General features: G+C 35.1%; 2 protein-coding genes across 2 annotated transcripts; both read left to right on the forward strand.

The window, feature by feature from the left end:
• The first annotated feature begins 606 nt into the window (after nucleotides 1-606).
• slc51a (solute carrier family 51 subunit alpha) lies at nucleotides 607-7,582 on the forward strand. The gene is made up of 8 exons (XM_051881716.1): nucleotides 607-835; nucleotides 3,326-3,477; nucleotides 3,717-3,790; nucleotides 4,031-4,189; nucleotides 4,757-4,868; nucleotides 4,960-5,106; nucleotides 6,077-6,182; nucleotides 6,862-7,582. The coding sequence occupies exons 1-8, from the start codon at nucleotides 760-762 to the stop codon at nucleotides 7,005-7,007; spliced, it is 972 nt and encodes a 323-aa protein (XP_051737676.1). The 5' UTR covers nucleotides 607-759; the 3' UTR covers nucleotides 7,008-7,582.
• Nucleotides 7,583-8,217: 635 nt separating this feature from the next.
• On the forward strand, nucleotides 8,218-18,568 carry pdk3a (pyruvate dehydrogenase kinase, isozyme 3a). The gene is made up of 11 exons (XM_051881707.1): nucleotides 8,218-8,578; nucleotides 10,101-10,242; nucleotides 10,317-10,388; nucleotides 11,181-11,365; nucleotides 11,455-11,544; nucleotides 12,150-12,227; nucleotides 12,336-12,412; nucleotides 12,563-12,664; nucleotides 12,746-12,853; nucleotides 14,618-14,731; nucleotides 14,808-18,568. The coding sequence occupies exons 1-11, from the start codon at nucleotides 8,476-8,478 to the stop codon at nucleotides 14,949-14,951; spliced, it is 1,215 nt and encodes a 404-aa protein (XP_051737667.1). The 5' UTR covers nucleotides 8,218-8,475; the 3' UTR covers nucleotides 14,952-18,568.
• Nucleotides 18,569-18,962: the final 394 nt, after the last annotated feature.

Consider the following 18,962-nt stretch of genomic DNA (forward strand, 5'->3'; position numbering starts at 1 on the left):
ACAGTTTTTGTTTCGATTGTATATAGCGAGACTGGTAACTCTATCTATCTATCTATCTATCTATCTATCTATCTATCTATCTATCTATCTATCTATCTATCTATCTAGCTATCTATCTAGCTATCTATCTAGCTATCTAATCTATCTATCTAATCTATCTAATCTATCTATCTAATCTATCTATCTATCCGTCCATCTGTCTATTCTCATAACTGATTATGCAACACTTTTTATTTTATTGTTATACAACCAAATATGCTATGAGAAGTTCTTCAGCATTGTGTGAAACTTTAGGTTTTTCTGTAATTTTTGTTTTTTTCTGATGTCACTAATATTAAAACTATTGTACTATATAGTCTTTAAGTCAATTAAATGCCTATCCGCTACATTTCCCGCATATTTTTTCTCGTATTAGGAAGTATTATTTTTATTTAGTATTATTTGTCCTGTGTTGACGCAAAGCCGCTTTCAGACCATCTCTGGCTCACTTCGCAGGTAAAAAATCACTCTGAAGCCTGTTAAGTGTGAGCGTGACACTATTGCGCAAGCGCAGTGCAGTCGGATGAATGAGCCGTATTTTTATTGGCCAGTGATCCATCACTGTTTACCCTGTGGATGGGCGGCCCCTTTAACAAGTGCTGAGATTCCTCTACATATAAAGTCTACAATACCAGTCTGCTTTCTCCTCAGTTTATTAGTTTCACGCATGCACGGATTACAATTTTCCCTGGCTCTTGTAAACAAACGGTGACTGTGAAGATGGAAATGTCCAATCACACACTTTTTGATCCGAGATGCAGAGCAGAGGCTCCATTCACTATCGATGTAATTAAGCGTAAGTAATTTTAATTTGTTACTTTTCCTAAAAGTTGCTGCCTGATGTTTAGTTCCGTAAAACGGAATGCTTTTAGGACAGCTGTCAAACATAAAGTTGCTTTCAATGGATAATTTTTGTTGCTAATAATGTCAATAGGCTACGTAAAGATATGAGCTATTTGAGGTAATAAAACTTTGCAGTGGTAACTATAGCACAGTTCTACTGTAGTAAATGTTTTTATCCATTGTAACAAAAAATTATCAAAAATGCAAAGCTTCTGGAAGCTTTTTACACTATTTTAAGGAGACATCATTATTATTATTTTGCTTTAGTGACAATATCTGTAATAACAATGGCACTTTGGTGGAAATTATTGTTTCCATAGTATTTTTTCATTGATATTCCCATTAGTTTACATAATATAAATACTATAGTCAACAGTCTTTAAATTTGCGTAAATTACGGATGTGATGTAAATATTATGAGATAAAAAACCCTAAAACAGTGATTACATCAACTCTTATGTGATGGTACAACAGTGTATGATCAAACATACAGACTGAAATATTATTTTTAATGTACTCCAGCAAATCATTTGCTGTGTTGAGATATTTTATTCATTATTTAGCTAGTTACTTTTTGACATTTGATGGCTACACCCATCATTATTCAGATAAAAGCATTGGTTGATAAATGGATGGCATGCTTTGTGTTTTTATATGGTTATAAAAACTCATAAAGTTAAAAGAATGCCCCTGAAAAACAAAAGTTAATATCTTACGCTGCTTCCCACTCGTTGATAAGACATGATTATCCTGTGGTTCAGTGTACCTGAACTTGAGTTCATACACATAGCATAATGATAATGTTGAATGGCACTAATGTGGATTCTTTCCAGGTGTCATCTTCAACTTTATTAGACGATATGTGTGTCTAACTCGCATTCTTGTTTTAATAATTCTCACCTTTACTTAAACTTGCAATCGACGTAAGGTTGATAGAGTAACAGCAGTGATTGTAAACGCAAAGGTTGATTTGTCCTCAGATGAACTGTGTACATTCACAATTACGTGTTAGGCAGATGCGTTCTTGTTTAAACAACTTACAAGAAAGTGCATGAATGCTTTAGGAGGCAAGTTGGGCAATGCAAGTTAGGTCATGAAACATCACCTCAGTAAAAAGAATAAAATTGCACACCTGGTTTGTGTAAAACTACACACCAACACAATGTGTAAAACAAAAAGTACCATTAAAATGAGTGGGTAATAAGTGCTTTCATCTAAACTAGCTTCATCATGTTGGTATGGATATCCGTACCACTGCCAAAGACAAATGTTGTGCCACAAGACATTTGAGTGTGTGGTCATGAAGGTTGTGAAACCGTTATTCCTGAAGTTCTCAATAAAATCCTGACTGGATTTTTCCAGCGTATTTCATTCAGATTGCAAGCACATGGGTAAAGTGATTTATAAGATTTCAAAAAGATAGTTTTAAAAGAGTTCCAAAATTGTTTATCTATATAAATCTAGAGTTGTCCTTTTGTTCCATGCGATGTGCCTTTAACTAATTGTTTTATTGCTTTAATTGGTCCAAAAATAGTATTAAAGACAATTAGTATTGGGACAATTAGTAATGGGACAACTAACCTTAAAGGGTTAGTTCACCCAAAAATGAAAATTCTGTCATTAATTACTCACCCTCATGTTGTTCCACACCCGTAAGACCTTTGTTCATCTTCAGAACAAGATGAAGCGACAAGAATACTTTTTGTGCGCCAAAAAAAAAAAAAAAAAAAAATTACTTTATTCAACAACATCTAGTTATGGACGATTTCAAAACACTGCTTCAACAATACACTTTATTTCTTGTATTTGCAACTTTATTTCTAACTACTTATTATTTGTTATTGTCTATTTGTTATTTTAAAAATATGATCCAAATGGCTAATTTAGCATTATCTTAATGCCAGTGTTGTTAAGAACTAAAACTATTTAAGATAGATTTGTAAATAAAAGGGAAAAAATATATATATATAAAGCTTCGAAGCTTTACAAATCTTTTGTTTCAAATCAGTGGTTCGGAGCGTGAATCAAACTGCCAAAGTCACGCCCCCCAGTGGTGAACCACTGAAATTTCGAAACACTTATGACATAACGAAGCCTCGTTTACTGAAATCACGTAACTTTGGCAGTTTGATACACGCGCCGAACCACTGATTCAAAACAAAAGATTCGTAAAGCTTCGAAGCTTTATATATATATATTTTTTCCCTTTTATTTACAAATCTATCTTAAATAGTTTTAGTTCTTAACAACACTGGCATTAAGATAATGCTAAATTAGCCATTTGGATCATATTTTTAAAATAACAAATAGACAATAACAAATAATAAGTAGTTAGAAATAAAGTTGCAAATACAAGAAATAAAGTGTATTGTTTTTAAGATCAATATAGCTATTTTACAACCCTGTGGACCAAATTTTTTTTGTGTATGTTTGTGTTTCTCAGAGTTGGATATCTTTGGCATAGTCCTCTTCTCTGTGCTGACGTTAATGGCCACAGTGTCTATGCTGGTTTTCATTGAAGAATGCATCTACATCTATAAGAAAGTACCGGCAAATAAGAAAAGTATAATCATCTGGGTAACCGGAGCAGCACCAGTGAGTTCTATCACTTCCTCCCTGTCTTCTTGTATTTTGCAATCTTTTAAAAAAAACGTTCTTAGTAACTCCTAATTAGAACAGACATGTCAAATATGAGTTTTTTCTGTAATCCAGGAGGAAACTTAATGCAATGGTACAGTTAGTCATTTCTCATGCGTTACTGCCTGGATGAGTGATTATGAGTCTCAAGTTCATCTTGACTTCTGAGGCATTATGTTTATCTCTGTCTTTTTCAGGTCATTGCTACCGTGTCTTGTGTGGGCATGTGGGTTCCAAGGGCTGCAATGTTCACTGATATGACATCAGCCACGTGAGTTCACCATTAGTGCTCTGTACTTCTGTCCAGTGTGAATGCACGAAAAACTAAAATATAAATCATGTAATAACTGTAATTCAGTAGCGGTCAAACATTTGTTTTAACTTTTATTTTGTACTTTCTGTTCCAGTTATTGTACAGAACTTTGAATTGGTTGAAGGAATTTGTTGATTTGGATGTGTGAAAGTGATACACACAACAACAGCATTAACATATTTTTTACTTAATTGGCAGATACTTTGCAGTTGTGGTCTTTAAGTTCCTGATTCTCATGATTGAAGAGGTCGGAGGAGATGAGGCTTTTCTCAGGCGCTCTGAAAAAAAGTCATTTAAGATCAGCACAGGACCTTGCTGCTGCTGCTGCCCATGTCTGCCAAATGTCCCCATCTCAAGGTAATCAAAGTGTGCTTGTCACATGACGTCAGACCCAAAAAGATTTTACCTGTGCAAAAATCTCTACTACAATGCTATACTGTTGGGGGTGGTTGCTAGGGCATTTTAAGGGGTTTTAGTAGTACATTGCTGTGCATTTGCAAGGGTGCCCCCTACTTAGTAGCCTGTATAGAAATAAATGAATCACTCATCCATGCACGTCCATCTTACTAATAAACGCTGAAATTGGCATGTGAAATTTTGGCCAGTTTGCCATTAATTACCCATATCTTCGACTGAATGCCAACAGGATGAGTGCACGTCTGGTCATTCAACTCGTCTGCAAATATGAGATCTTTATCATGCTTAGTGCATAGCTTAAAATAAGCACCTCAGGGCCATTGCACCCTTTGCTATCTGGAAGAAAGGAGCTGTTTGTGGCTCCTGAAACCATTGGCTTTACAGTATATCAGTGTTATGTAAGACTTCCATTATCAAACTCAATGTAAACATATAATCCTACTTTATGAGATACCTGTGGGTGGGATCATGTGACCTGGTTTCAAAAAATGTGCCTTGCTTTTTCAGACGATCTCTGTTTATATTGAAACTGGGGTCCTACCAGTTTGCACTTTTGAAATTAGTCTTCACCATCCTCTCTATTGTCCTTTGGACGAATGGCAACTTTAATTTAGCTGATGTAAGTATAGATTTGTGTAAGAATTTTAATAGCCAATTTTATTTATGAACTTGAGAAAAACTTGCACAGTGTCTTTTTCTCTGGTCTATAGGTTTCGGCTTCTGGAGCAGCCATATGGATAAACTCATTTATAGGTGCTCTCACCATTATCGCCCTTTGGCCTGTTGCAATCATGTTCATGCATGTGCGAGAGGCTCTACGCACCCTTAAAATGATCCCTAAATATGCCATGTATCAGGTTTGTGTGTGTTTTGTACTTATTCCTCATAATTTTAGAACATCCTTGATCTTCAGTATTGCTGGAATTAATTAGGGCTGGGTAAAAATATGGATTTCGATTCTTAAATCCCCAAAATCAATCTAGTCTATGCTGTTTTCAGTTGATGAATGAACAGAACATTGTAGCACGTCTCCCATCCAATAAATCGCAATAAGCTTTGTGCTTTGTTACTTTTGATATGAAACAAAGTATCAGATTTCACATTCTGCTAATTTTATTACGAAATTAAAATAATAAATACCGCTTAGGCGCTCTTTAATGTGGCGTGACAGATTACTGTTGCCGCCTCAGATCAAGCGGAGCGCACGTGAACAAATCATATTTTTCGCTTTACTGCTTTACAGCACGTTTAAACATGAATAAACACTAGAATGTAGGCCTATGTTGAAAGATACAGCAGGCCTACAACTTACCGAAATCATGTCTCATATAATCGTTCAATGTCATATAATCGTTCATATAATCAATCAATGTCCATAAACTCGATAGTCAGCAAGCAAAATGAACTCTAGAGAAAAGCATTTTGCTAAGTAATTGCACTATAGCCTATTACATATTTATTATATTTTACTGTTCTTCAATAGGCCATTTGATGTAGGCCTGTGTTTGTCTGAATAACGTTTTTATCACAGCCACCATTTAAATATAGCCTAGGTCTATTTCAAAAACGAATTATATAATTATAAAGTTAGTATTATAACCTTATCATTATTAAAAAAAAATCCTTGCATGTAATTATAAGTTTTTGTGTAGAGAGTGTGAGAAAATTTGCCTTGTATTGTACCTGATATATGTCCAAATAAATTGAATAAAATTTAATCGAATCGCAAACTTGTGAATCGAAATCGAATCAAATCATGAGATTTGTGTCAATACCCAGCCCTAGAATGAATGCTACCCATGATTCATCAATTTTATCTGCCTGTAGTTGGTGCTGATTCTTAGCCAGCTGCAAACTGCCGTCATTAACATACTGGCAATGAATGGGACTATTGCCTGTGCACCACCCTATACCTCCCAGGCCCGTGGATCCTGTGAGTACTGTCATGCTGCAGAGCATAACATAAATTATCATAGAGCACAGGATGAGAAGGGATAATTCACCCAAAAAATTAAATTCTGTCATTATTTACTAACTCATACATGTAATTCCAAACCTGTATGAGTTTATTAGTTCTTCTGTCAAAAAGAGATGTTTAGCAGAATGAGCTACTCTCTTAATGAAAGTGGATGGGGACCCAGAGGTTGTCAAGCTCCAAAAACATTAAACTATCATAAAAGTAATTAAGTAGATTTGATGCTGTTATTCAGTGATAATCTTATTGACAGCCACACTCTGAAAAATCCTGGGTTGTTTCAACCCACGTTTGGGTCAAATATGGACAAACCCAACCGTTGGGTTTAAAAATTTAATTTGAAAAATTTAAACCAACTGTTGGGTTTGTCCATATTTGACCCAAACATGGGCTGAAACAACCCAGCATTATTTAGAGTGTTGATCATCATTCACTTTCATATGGCATTCTACTGTAAATAACTTATTTTATGTTCCACTGAAAAAAGTTCGACAAGTTTCGAAAGACATGAGGCAACAGAATTAGTTTTTTTTGGGTGGACTGTCCCTTTAATTGTTGCTTAATTTGCTTAATTAACCTACTTAAACAGTCTGGTATTAATGATTCTCAGAAATACCCTCAATTTTTTTTCCCGCAGTGATGAGTCAACAGCTGTTGATCGTGGAGATGTTCATCATCACGCTAGTGACACGTGTTTTATATAGACGTCAGTATGACCCTATACCAGATCCAGATGATGTTGATGAGACAAATACTGTCCTAACCACAAAAGACATTGCCTGAGAAGAACAGAACTGTTGTGTGTAAATGAGATTGTTATATATTTAGGGACGGTTTGTTGGGAAAAAAGAGATTTGTCAACAATGATGGTCATTAACTTTGAATTTTCTATATGCATGTACATGCTAGTGTCTTATATTTTGTCAGATAGGTTTTTTATTGAGGTTTACTGCGAGTTATTGGGCAGCAGAATTTGACTGTATAGAGTCAACCATGACTTTGAGGGCCCTGATATTAATGTTTACATTTTGTATTGGGTGCATTAGTCTGGAGATTTACTTTAAGTTTATGTTCTTCCTTGGAATGCTTGGTCTGTGTGTTTTTTGTTGATAGGACCACAAAGCATAATAAATCTCGTGAGTCATGGTGCATATTCTTGATAAGGTGAGATATGACATACTGATATGCTGCATAAAAGACTTTGGAATTGTAAGGATTTGTTTTATGTTGCTAAATTGTATGTCAATTTATATATTAGCCTTGTAAAATCTGTCACTTCATATTGTTGAATACAGATTTTCCTAGTAATTATGTAATTTGTCTATTGTTGTTATTGTTAAATAAAATTATTAAAAAGACTGAAACAAGGCTGAAATAAAATATAAATATTAAAAACTTTAAGTTAAATGAAAATGAGAAATGTTACCTGGGTATCATTTTAAACCTAAAATGGAAATAATACATTTAAATAAGCTAAATTGATATTTAAATAAAAAATGAACACTAATACTAAAAAAACAAATCTTAAAACTGAAAATATTAAAAATAAAAGCTAATTCAACAGTATAAATAATAGTGCACATACAACTGAGAAGCAACACAATAAATTTATATGCAAACTTGGGCCTTTTTCATGCTCAACTTTTCAGTTGGTCAGACTGGGAGACCAGCTAAACCATTCTAATTCAGCTAAAAGATCAGCAGACCAGCTTAGACTGTTTTTTTTTTTCCCCTAAAATGTAAGTTTTTTTATGGACAAACAACTGTGTCATGTGGGTCTCCAAAATAATAATAATAATAAAAAAAAATATGTAGCAATAAATTGGTGAGTTTCAGGATGATACAGAACGTAAATACACATAAACGTCATTAACATACTTATACCCGCTATTCTGCAACCTAACTGCCAACTGAGGCGTTTATTCAGGAAAACAAATAGACCAATCATAAAGCACAGTCTTTTTCCGGGCTCTTCTCAGCAAATCACAGTGCTCGCTTTTTAAATCATGGTCGGTTGTGTGTTCGCTCGCTCTTGTGTACGTGCTGTTTAGCGCAACAGTGGCCGTTCTAGACAACACAAGACACTGACATTTAATGCAGTGGCCTGTTATATTAATAATATGAAACGGAGGTAAATGTTCGGATACGGATGTTGCTCTCAGCTCTACTCTTTGGACGATCCCTGCCATGATCCCACTATAAAGAATATAAAGAACAGCCTTGCCTCGGTCGTTTCACAGTTTCCCTCACAATGAGACTGTACGCATTTCTTCTGAAGAACCATTTACCAAAGATAGAATATTATTCAAGGTTTTCACCATCGCCCTTGTCAATTAAACAGTTTCTGGAATTTGGTAAGTGCGAGAGCATCCATCACATGCACACTGACAGCGACACTTCTTATGTTTAATGCAGCATGATTATGATGATCGTCTCATAAAGGAAGTGTATTGTTTTTAGTGTGTGTTTAGTGTTAAAATCTGTCCTGATTGTAAATGCGAAAAATGATTTGATCTGGTAAACAGAAACTTTGTTCAGTTGGGAAAGAAAACATTCACAGGACTTCTGTATTTTGTATTAATGAGGTAATGGTTCTGTTTATATGACTATACAAGGCGCGACTAATGACTTCCAAAGTTAACATTTAAGATGGTTGAAATAGAAGAGTCGCACGTTAGAATCATTGATGCCATGTATGCCTAGGAACAATTTGCCAACTGTATGTCCTTCAACTGTATGTGTTGTTTGCTGACGTCATAAGCTAATTTGCATATTAACCATCTCATATTATAACGATATTGAATATAATTAAAATAATATAAAATGTTTGTCCGTTAATCTAACTGCAAAGGGAGAGGCTTTTTTATGCACATACAATATTCAGTGTGTGATATGAATATAATGACTACACCTACAGGTGAGTCAAACACAACTGTTAGTCACAATAAATTGTGAATAGTTCACCTAAAAATGACATTCACTCATATGTTTTCCCAAACCGTATGTATTTCTTTCTTCTGTTGAACAATAAAACTTAATTTTTGGGTGAACGGTCCACTGAACAATCACATAAATGGCACAAAGGGACCGTCATAATGACATGAGTCAGACAAAAGGCTAATTATAATATTAGTTACAATCTTAAATAAATTATAGGGATAGTTAAACCTGCTTGTGATGTTTCAACTAACATATTGGTGCTCTATGAAGGCCTACAGCAAGAGTGAATATTTGCCACATAAAGTCACACTAAATCAATTTTATTTGTATAGCACTTTTCGCAAAGATGATTTACACAGTGTTTCAAAGCAGCTTTACCAAAACTCGACATGAAGCGATGCTGTGATGCTCTTTTTTCACTTTTGTGAGGTAAGTTCGAGTGAAACGGCTTCTTGAACAAGAAAAAATGTAGCGCAGGGCTTAATTTTGTCCATCGGGAATTGATTGGATCGTTGTCGTTGTCATGTGAGTGACAGGTTGATCCCGCCCTCATTACAAGGGCACATGAACTTTTAAAGTGCACAGATAAATTATTCATAATAAATACTGCATTATTACGTCAAAAATAAGAATAGTCATTTTTGATTTCATGGCGACTTTAATGTTTGTGATATCTTAATATCTTATAGTTGCATTTCCCAGAGAAGAGCTAACATAGTTTACATTTTGCGACGACATAAACAATCAAGCTTTTTAGTAAATATCACTTTAAATTATATGTTTCTTTTGGCTTTCAGCCTGATTAATGAGTTGTTTTTCAGTACTTTGCGGGTGACTCAGGTTTCCTGTGTGGATGAAAAAGCACTTTTTTTCCCATCTGTTAACAGCCCCTCCTGCTTTCTCAGTTGTTTATGTTTCTGGTTGCTGGATTTTCAGGTCGGGATAATGCATGTGAGAAGACGTCTTACATGTTCCTCCGGAAGGAGCTGCCGGTGCGTCTGGCTAACACTATGAGAGAGGTCAATCTGCTGCCTGACAAGCTCCTCAGTCAACCTTCAGTTAAACTGGTGCAGAAATGGTGAGTATAATGAGTTTAAAATGGAGGACATGCTTCATTGAGCCTGCCTTGAGCTGTGCCAAATCTCTCCACAGGTACATGCAAAGTTTTTTAGAACTTCTAGAGTTTGAGAACAGGAAGCCAGAAGACCCACATGCCCTGAATGAGTGAGTAGTACATTCTCTTGTGGTTATGTTTTTTTGCTTTTTGTAAAACATCTAGATAGTCTTGTTCTTCAGGCTGTAGCACCGCATGCTATTATATTTTCATGTGAGGTGAATTCAGGCCAGAGTTGAAAACAGAGGAACAGATAGTAACTGCAAGACACCCTGACAGTGCAAATATGCATGCTGGGTCAGCGAAAATGGGGAAAGAATCCTATTCGCATATCAATGGCATTTATTATTTATACAAAATACTATAAATGATCTGAATAATGGATGATTTGTGAAGACCTCAACGACTAGACAGCCATCGGCACAGATCCTTAGCGAAGACCACGCAAACCAGACTAGTGCGCAGACTCTGGCCAGCTTCAACTCGAAAGGACCTGGATGAAATATTCTGAATGATAACACTCCACAACTTGTGTGACAGCCTTGAATTAAACCACACCATGTTCGTTCGTCTGGCCAGAGGAGAACTGGCCCCCCAACTCAGCCTTGCTTAGTTGGGGACACTTAATATTCAGCAATATTATTGACTTGAATGCACTGACACTATTGGATGAAAACCAAGCTGATTGGCTCATTGGCTACTGATACAGCAGGAACCAATCAGCTGTGTCCTATAGATAATGATGTGATTACGAGCAGGTTGAGTTAAAGGACCTATTAGCCTGTGCCATCTAGAGTTTCATGACAGAACTTTGTATTTATTTAAAAAAATGTTTATATTTATCTCCTAAAGGTCTACAAAATGTGTTTTCTAAACTTCTGTACCTATAAACATTTTAATAGCTTCTTGGAGACTCTTATTGAGATCAGGAATAGACACAATGATGTGGTCCCGACCATGGCCCAGGGTGTGATCGAATATAAGGAGAAGTTTGGCTTCGATCCATTCGTCAGCTCCAACATCCAGTACTTTTTGGACCGCTTCTACACCAACCGAATCTCCTTTCGCATGCTCATCAACCAGCACAGTACGTCATCCAAAAGAAAGACAGTCACCACGTTTTGGACAATAGCTTTTCATCAAGTTTTATCGTAATTGCTTTTCTCTTTATTACAGCTCTCCTTTTTGGCAATGACATCAACCCAGCCCATCCCAAACACATTGGCAGTATTGATCCCAGCTGCAATGTTGCAGAGGTGGTGACTGGTAAGTTTGTTTTTATTTATTTATTTATTTTTGTTTGTTCTGTCACATACACTACAAAAAGTTTGAGGTCAGTAAGATGTTTTCTTAAATTAATATTTTATTCAGCAAGGCCATATTAAATTGATCAAAGGTGACAGTTATGACAATTATTTGTTAAAAAAGATTTCTATTTCAAATAAATGCTGTTGTTTTGAACATTCTATTCGAAAAAAAAATGTATCACAGTTTCCACAAAATTATTAAAACAGCACAACTGTTTTCAACATTAATAATCAGAAATGTTTCTTGAGCAGCAAATCAGCATATTAGAATGATTTCTGAAGGATCATGTGACACTGAAGACAGCTGAAAATTCAGCTTTGCCATCACAGTAATAAATTACATTTAAAAATATATTAAAATAGAAAAGTTATTTTAAATTGTAATAATAATTCACTATATTATTGTTTTTACTGTATTTTTGATCAAATAAAATGCAGCATCGGTGAGCATAAGAATTTCTTTCTTTTACCGACCCCAAACTTTTGAGCAATAGTGTAGGAAAAGCATCCTTATCTTTTGTTTGGATCTTGTGCTCTACTGATTAAACGTGATTTTGTTTTCAGATGCATATGAGACCGCCAAGATGGTGTGTGAGCAATATTATCTAGCTGCCCCTGAACTGAAGATAGAGGAATTCAATGGTACTTATTCTCTCACAAATCCGTAAATTTTAGTTTCAGAGTTAATTCATGTCTAATTCAATTTCTAGAGCTCAAAAAATGCTATAAATATTTAACTTTTCTGTGTAGCTAAGGCTCCTCAAAAACCCATCCAGGCTGTGTATGTTCCCTCCCACCTATTCCACATGCTGTTTGAATTGTTCAAGGTATGTTTCTAAAACTTGCAAATACATATTGAATTTGATACATCAAAGTGCTGGCATCTGTTACGCAGTTCAGTTTTCAGCAGCCCTTATCTTTGTGTTTTTCCCAAGGCCCTGACGTATTGCTGTAACAGCTTGTGTTTGTGTTTTCAGAACGCAATGCGGGCCACCAATGAACTCCACGAGGGTAGTAAAGAGGGTCTTCCTCTTATAAAAGCAAAAGTGACCCTGGGGAAGGAAGATCTGTCTGTGAAGGTCAGTTTGTTTGCGAGTCCATTTTCTGCACGTACATATGGCATGCCTTGATCCTAAAACTTCCTGTTATTTTCATCATAGATCAGTGACAGGGGAGGGGGTGTGGCTTTACGGAAGATTGACAGGCTGTTCAACTACACCTACTCGACTGCACCAACACCCAGTCTGGACTCTAAACGTGTGCCATTGGTAAAGAGAAGTTTTGCGTTTTGCGTTTTGGTCAATCAGATCACAAGTGAACCAGGGAGACACATTACCGTTTACACCTGGTGTTCTCTTTAGTCCACTTTCGACCACTTCTGTCCTGATTTCTTTGAGGGGAGGGTCTATGGGGGGGTAAATGTATAGGGCTTTTTCAGATCTTTTGATGTAATGGACAAAATAAGCTCACGCAATTTACATATAAACGTGAAAGGAGCCGATGGAAAAACTCACGGAGAGCAGCAGCTTTCGTTTCTGCTCTAAAAGCCACAAGACCACGGCGAATGCTATGAGTGCATGTTAGAAAACAGGAATGGTGAGAGAACATTTACGTTTTTCGTCTTCTATACTTTGGTCTTTGGTCTATACTTTGGTCTTCAGCCGACAAAGTTTAAATCCCATCTGGCTAACGTGTTTCCTATAATGTTTACACGTTAGGTCAGTAGAAGGAGAGTAGGCGTTCTTTAGTGGCTGTTTGAATGCATTCGACCACATGAGCATTTACACTACAAAAGCAATCCGCAATCCGAAGCGTATTCGACTACCTTTGGAAGTGGGCAAAAGTAGGCAAGCTCAAAAAATTTTAGAGCCCGTTTATACTTGTATTTAGCGTTGTTCACTTGTGATCCGATCGACCAAAACACATCTTAATACCAGGTGGAAACAGGGCCTCAGTCACCCTTATGTGTCTACAAACCACCAGTATGACTTTTTATATGATTGTGGAACACAAAAGGAGACGTTTAGCAGAATGTTACGCTGCTCTTGGGCTTTCAAACTCCAAAAAGGACACAAAAACACCATGTACAGTTGTTTGAAGCCAAACAGACCCAAATTTAAGTTATTTGTCAAAAATCTTCCATTCTGCTGCCACTCGTAAATCTCATTTGTTCATTCACATATTCAACCTTGCTACGTCAGTGAGTCAAGTGACAAGGCATCCAGGGTTGCCAGGTTTGCGTAACAAAGCCAGCCCTATTGCTATTCAAAGCCCGACCAAAACCGCTATTCAAAGATAGACCAAGGTCGCTTCAACCCGCGGACTAAAAAAACAACCCACAGCAACAGTGTAAAAGTAGCACAGTTCTGCGGGAAATCCACAGACTTGGCAACATTGATGGCACCAAATCTGGCATTTTTAATCAATAAATATATTTTATTTAAAATAAAATAGTCTCATTAATCGAAATAAAGCTGAAATAAAATAAAATAAAATATGAATATAAGATGAAAAACTTAAAAAAATTTTTGTTTAAATGTATACATTTTGCCATGGCAACTAATTGAAATAAATATAAATATGCTATAAATATAAATTAAACCTAAGAGAAATAAAAAAAAAAAAAAATAACAAAATCACTATAACTTAGTTCACCCAAAAATGAAAATTCTGTCATCATTTACTCCCCTTCAAGTCGTTCCAAACCTGTATGAATTTCTTTCTTCTGCTGAACACAAAGGAAGATATTTGGAAGAATGTTCGTAACCAAGCAGATCTCGCCCTCCATTGACTACCATAGTATTTTTTTTTTTCCTACTATGGCAGTCAATGGGGGCAAGATATGCTTGGTTACGAACATTCTTCCAAATATCTTCTCTTTTTGTGATAAATGGAAGAAACTAAGTCACAAGGGTTTGGAATGACATGAGGGTGAGTGAATGATGACACGATTTTTAGGTCGAACTTTAACCTTGAACAACAGCTCTAAATGTAGCATTGTCCTCTGTAACCTGATCTCCGTGCGTCTGTAGGCTGGTTTTGGACACGGTTTGCCGATATCCAGACTGTACGCCCGCTACTTTCAAGGGGACCTGAAACTGTACTCGATGGAAGGCGTGGGGACCGATGCTGTCATCTACTTAAAGGTATGTGTCAGTTTGCACTTTATTTAATCGTTTGACTGTTTTGAATGACATCCACCCTGTCATCTTCTCTGACCAGGCCCTATCCAGTGAATCATTTGAGCGCCTGCCCGTCTTTAACAAGTCTGCTTGGCGCCACTACCAAGGAGGCCCAGGAGCGGATGACTGGAGCAACCCGAGCAAAGAGCCCAGAGATGCCTCAAAATACAAGGCCAAAAGATAATTGCACTCACCCCATCCTTGTCCCACTGCACCCATTACAGACCTTTCTGTCTTTAGTCTAGCTTCAGTTGCCATGGCAACATCACATTGATGCTGAGTGTTCTATACTTGTTAGCATTTCCAGAGCAGAACATCTGATGATGTGTCATTAAGTCTCTGCTCCTTCCTCCTTTGTGCAGCTATAGACGTAAGACACAGAGCCTCGTTTTAGCGTCTTCCAGGGTGGTTAGAGGATAGGGTTAACATTTGTGTCCAGGGTGTAAGATACTTTGGTTCTTTTTTTTGTAATTGTGCCACACAGTAGCCCCCCTGTTTCATTTTCTAAAACAGTCAGAGGAGGAAGCCTGGAGTTTGAGATGGTCGAAACAAAGAGCATTTCTTTCACTGCCTTTCAGAAATGTGCAGGAACTAGAGAGAGAGTTTGTCCTCAGTTTCTTGGCAGTGAACTAATGGAGAACCACTTTGAAAAGGCTCAGGAGAAATGAAAATAATTTGGTTAAACTCAAAATCTCATAAAATCTCAAACATGTTGAGGTTATTTTTCATTCCAAAATTAAAAGAAAAAAAAAAACAATTTTGCATAAAGAAAATGAAGCTTTGTAGTACAATTTTTTTTTTGTTTTTTTAATAATGTAGTAAGTAATTTATCATATTGCATATATATATATATATATACACATGTAATATATATATATATATATATATATATATATATTTTAAAAATTATATACATATTGTGTGTATATACTAGGGCTGCACAACGATTAATCGCGATTATTCGTTTGCAAAATAAAAGTCTGTGTTTACGTAATATGTGTGTGTGTTCTGTGTATAATAATTATGTATATATAAATACACACATACATGTATATATTTAAGAAAAAAGTTATATTTATATGTAAAATATTTATATGTAATATACAATATATATATAAATATACATTTATTTATACATGCATATATTTCTTAAATTTATACATGTGTGTGTATTTATATATACTTAATTATTATACACAGAACACACACGTATATTACGTAAACACAGACATTTATTTTGCAAACGATTAATCGTGATTAATCGTTGTGCAGCCCTAGTGTGTGTGTGTGTGTGTGTATATATATATGTGTATATATATAATTTTTAAAATATATTTATATATTATAAATAATATAAATAAATATACTAATATATGTAATAAACATTTGTGTACAATAATATATATGCATATATACTAGTGCTGTCAAATCGATTCATTACGATTAATCGCATCTAACAAAGGTTTGTAAATCTATATATATATAATATATATATATTTATATACACACACATATTATATATTTACAAACATTTGTTAGATGAGATTAATTACGATTAATCGATTTGACAGCACTAATATATACATGTACACACAATAATTATATATTTATTACTTATGTTTATATATTTATTTATAATAAAACATACAGTAATATATTTATAAATTAATTTAAGTTTTAAAAAATGTAAAATTTATGCTGATTTTAATTGAAAAAAAAAAAATCTGTTCAGACAGAATGCTTTTCATTACTGTATTACAGTAGTGAGAATTTAAGTAGGAACATGTGCTTAGTTCTCATGAAAATATCACAATGCAAACAATTTCAGTGGTCCTAAAAATAATTTTCTTAATGCAAAATCTTTTTTTTTTTTTTAATGTTTTAGGTGAAATGTGAGCAGGATATTTCCTCGTTAGATGCACCCAAATGTTTTGGGGGTCAGGGAGTATGCTGATGAACTGATGGAGGAATGCACTTTTAAACAAATCAATGTCATTTCAAATATGTATTTATTTATTTATTTGACCCCAATTTATTTGTTTTCCCTCAAGTTTTGCATTTGTGTACAAGGGGATAGGAGGTACCGATTCTGAGCTGGGCCTCAGTAGCAGCAGTACATCTCCTACATTCACTGTCAGCGGTTAGCAATACAAAGCTTCCTACAAATGTAAATGAAGAGAGACTGTGATAAACTTTGAAGAAGAATGCACCACAATAGCCTATTATAGCATTAGTGCTATAAGTCTTGTAAAAGGAAATACATTATGGACCCTGCATGGTGACATTTGATAGTAGATAGAAAGATATTTGCTTGCACACTTTGTTGGAACAAAGTTTAGGTGATTTGAGAGAGAAAATGTATAGCTAGATATAAACTCATTGAAGTGACTCCATGAAATGGCATTTTAGCTTAAAAATTACTTTTATTATACCACTACTTCTCAGTCATTCCTTTTGATGTAATTAATGTTTTCTAGAGAACTTCATCTTGAAATTATTCCTGACATGGTTCAGGACTGTTTGAATGCAGTGATTTTTTTGAAAGAGACAATAGATGAAATGCAGTGCAGCTTGTCTGGTTTTCAGGAATCAATGCTTAACTACAAGCTTAACTTTGCCCAGGCTACTTAGTTTGTCTGTTTCACTGTCTCAAAAAATACCCTGTCATTGATCACTTAAAGATTCTTTTGTACGCACAAGTATATTTAGGTGAACCTGAATGATATTTATATAGTTTTGCATATTATTTGAATTTTTGCTTTTTTAAAACTCCATTTGTTCAGTAGTTTGTTCTGCAACACTCCAGGGTGAATCTTATGAAACCGGTCAAGAACATGTCAGAATCATATTTCATCCTAAAATCTGAAGAAAAATGTATTCTGCATAAGAAAAAAAAAAAATTTTTTGCATTACAGTACTGAGAATTGAGGAATAAAATCTACTAAATTCTCATTAAAATATTACAGTTTAAAAAATCTTAATGGTTCCAAAGTAGACTTTCCTCTTTAAACAAAATATAATTTTATTCTTGGATTTTGAGATGATGAAATATGATTTCCTCATGCCTTATGCTGTTGTTTTATATGGACCGATTGTATATCTGATGTTCTGTCGCTGTTCCACATGTCGGAATCTTTCCATAGAAATCGTTCAAAACCATCTACATCTGTCTTAATGCTGGTTTGTGATGTGTTTGGGGGTCTCGTGAGTCCTCGAGAACATTTTTGGTGACAAAGGGCATACAGTACCTTACATTTCACATATGTTATTGAAGTGTAGATTTCAGTATTTATTTAAAAATATTTTTAAAAGGGTTTGTTAGTTTTTATGTTTAAGTCAATGAAGAATGCACTTTGATGCCTTGAACTCAGAGCGTTAAGAAGAGCAGACTGAAGTATGCAAGCATATTCCTGTGAAACCAAGCCTTCACGGCCTTGCGTGTCGTAGTCAAGTTCAAATAGTCATCAATTTTACTAGTATACTCTCGTTTATGCATGCATAAGGTCTGTTCATACGCAGCACATTAGGAAAAACTTTTACCTACAACCATCTTGTATCTGCAAAACGGACATTTTTGTGTGACTATTGCTGTTTTTTTGGACTCTTCTTTTTTCTTGTTCTTGGCGAGTAAAACACCACTGCTTCTAGATAAATGCTGTTTGGAACAAAATATGTGTTAGATGATTTTGTGTGATGCTGACATTGACACATCAATCATCCTGATGAAGATATTGACCTGTTGACATTCCATTTGAAGTACCTATAAAAGAAGAACAATAAAGAGATCTTCCAGTACTATCATTCATTTTGTGTACTTGAATTTGTAATGAATCTCGTAGATGACAATTGTTCTGTTTCCCGGTTTATTATTTACATTTTAAGCCAGTTTTAATGTAAAAGAAAACAACATACAAACCAAAAAAAGGATTTTTACAGAGTACAGATTATGTAAATTGACGTGGCTCTTGCATACATATAATGGCATAACTAGACAAGACAGAAGGAATTACATGATGTAGATTAAGCAGCACAGATTTAATGTGATATCCCTCATTTTAGCCCCTCAGTTTGAATTACCATTTATCTAAAAGCTACTAGACCTTTTGGATGTATTATTTTTAAGACAATTCTTGATCGTACCAAAAAATCTGCAGAGAAATTGCTTTATTTTGAGGTTAAGGCTGCAGTAACACAA

The sequence above is a fragment of the Ctenopharyngodon idella genome, chromosome 23, assembly GCF_019924925.1.
Source record: "Ctenopharyngodon idella isolate HZGC_01 chromosome 23, HZGC01, whole genome shotgun sequence".
In the NCBI taxonomy this organism is placed as follows: domain Eukaryota; kingdom Metazoa; phylum Chordata; class Actinopteri; order Cypriniformes; family Xenocyprididae; genus Ctenopharyngodon; species Ctenopharyngodon idella.